Source organism: Artibeus jamaicensis, unplaced genomic scaffold (assembly GCF_021234435.1).
Source record: "Artibeus jamaicensis isolate MK-2021 breed Jamaican fruit bat unplaced genomic scaffold, CSHL_Jam_final contig_387, whole genome shotgun sequence".
Taxonomy (NCBI): Eukaryota; Metazoa; Chordata; class Mammalia; order Chiroptera; family Phyllostomidae; genus Artibeus; species Artibeus jamaicensis.
The window spans coordinates 4754956-4756507 of NW_026521812.1; the positions used below are offsets into that span (position 1 = coordinate 4754956).

The following is a 1552-nucleotide window of genomic DNA, read 5'->3' on the forward strand; positions in this document are numbered from 1 at the left end:
CTCAGGAATGACGTCCTTTTGCCAGAACATAATTAACATTTCCTGTGTGAAAAGTAGCTGGTCGAATGATGTCCGTTCCTCCCTATATAGTTTAATGGTGCTCATAATTTTGACCACACTGGCTGGCAATCTGATAGTTATTATTTCCATATCACACTTCAAACAACTTCAGACCCCAACTAATTGGCTCATTCATTCCCTGGCCACTGTGGATTTTCTGCTAGGGTGCCTGGTCATGCCTTATAGCATGGTCAGAACTGTTGAGCACTTCTGGTATTTTGGAGAAGTCTTCTGTAAAATTCATACCAGCATTGACATTATGCTGAGTTCAGCATCCATTTTCCACTTGTCCTTCATTTCCATCGACCGTTACTATGCTGTGTGTGACCCATTGAAATACAAAGCCAAGATCAGTGTCTTGGTTATCTTTGTGATGATATTCATTAGCTGGAGCATCCCTGCTCTTTTTGCATTTGGAATGATCTTTCTGGAGCTAAACTTCAAAGGAGCTGAACAGATGTATTACAAACGCATTCATAGCTCAGGGGGTTGCTCTGTCTTCTTTAGCAAACCGTCTGGGGTATTGGCCTTTATGACCTCTTTTTACATACCTGGATCTATTATGTTATGTCTCTATTATAGAATATATTTCATAGCTAAAGGCCAGGCAAAATCAATTAATGATGCCAATCAGAAGTTTCAAATTGGATTGGAAGAGAAAAATGGAATTTCAAGAAGCAAAGAAAAAAAAGCTGCAAAGACTCTAGGGATTGTGATGGGAGTTTTCCTAATATGCTGGTGTCCTTTCTTTGTCTGCACAGTCCTCGACCCTTTCCTGAACTATGCTATTCCACCCACACTGAATGATGCACTGATTTGGTTTGGCTACTTGAACTCTACTTTTAATCCAATGGTTTATGCATTTTTCTATCCCTGGTTCAGAAGAGCACTGAAGATGATTGTATGTGGTAAAATCTTCCAAAGAGATTCATCTAGGTATAAATTAATTTTAGAATCAAATCCATAGAATTATTATATGTGACTATTTTGCCAAACAGCTGCTGATTGTATTTATAAGCATAAACAACCATATGTACCAACTGCAGAGTCTTTTATCAATTATTTGATGTAAAGAATAGATGATGAGATATGATGATTATATCTTGCTTCCTACTTACAATGTAGTAGATATGATCTTTACCATCCTTACCATACATTTGAAGTTTTGCAAGTTCAGAATTTACTGTCCTACATTTAAGAAAAAACTTTTCCAGCTCTTTCATAAACTGCCAGGAAATCGACAGCAGTTCTTCACTCAGTTGTTTTGTGGCAGAGACTGAACAGTGGTAGTTGTTCAGGGGCTGCGTTTGGAAATGAAAAGTAGAATGACTTTGTCCTTTATTTGCTCAAACATATATTTTTTGTAAACTTAACTAAAAGTACACTTGAATGTTATTTATTAAATAATTATTTATACACACTTTGTTATTTATCACAAATCCTTATTAATATGTATTCTAATTCTTTATGTTTATTTTTAATTTTTTTTACT

General features: G+C 35.7%; 1 protein-coding gene across 1 annotated transcript; it reads left to right on the top strand.

The window, feature by feature from the left end:
* LOC119042538 (trace amine-associated receptor 1) lies at positions 1-1027 on the top strand. The gene has a single exon (XM_037136274.2). It carries the CDS (start codon positions 8-10, stop codon positions 1025-1027), a length of 1020 nt encoding a protein of 339 aa, XP_036992169.2. The 5' UTR covers positions 1-7.
* Positions 1028-1552: the final 525 nt, after the last annotated feature.

Bases quoted from the DNA above. Each gene is read 5' to 3' on its own strand.
- LOC119042538 (XM_037136274.2), top strand. From the start codon at position 8: ATGACGTCCTTTTGCCAGAACATAATTAACATTTCCTGTGTGAAAAGT.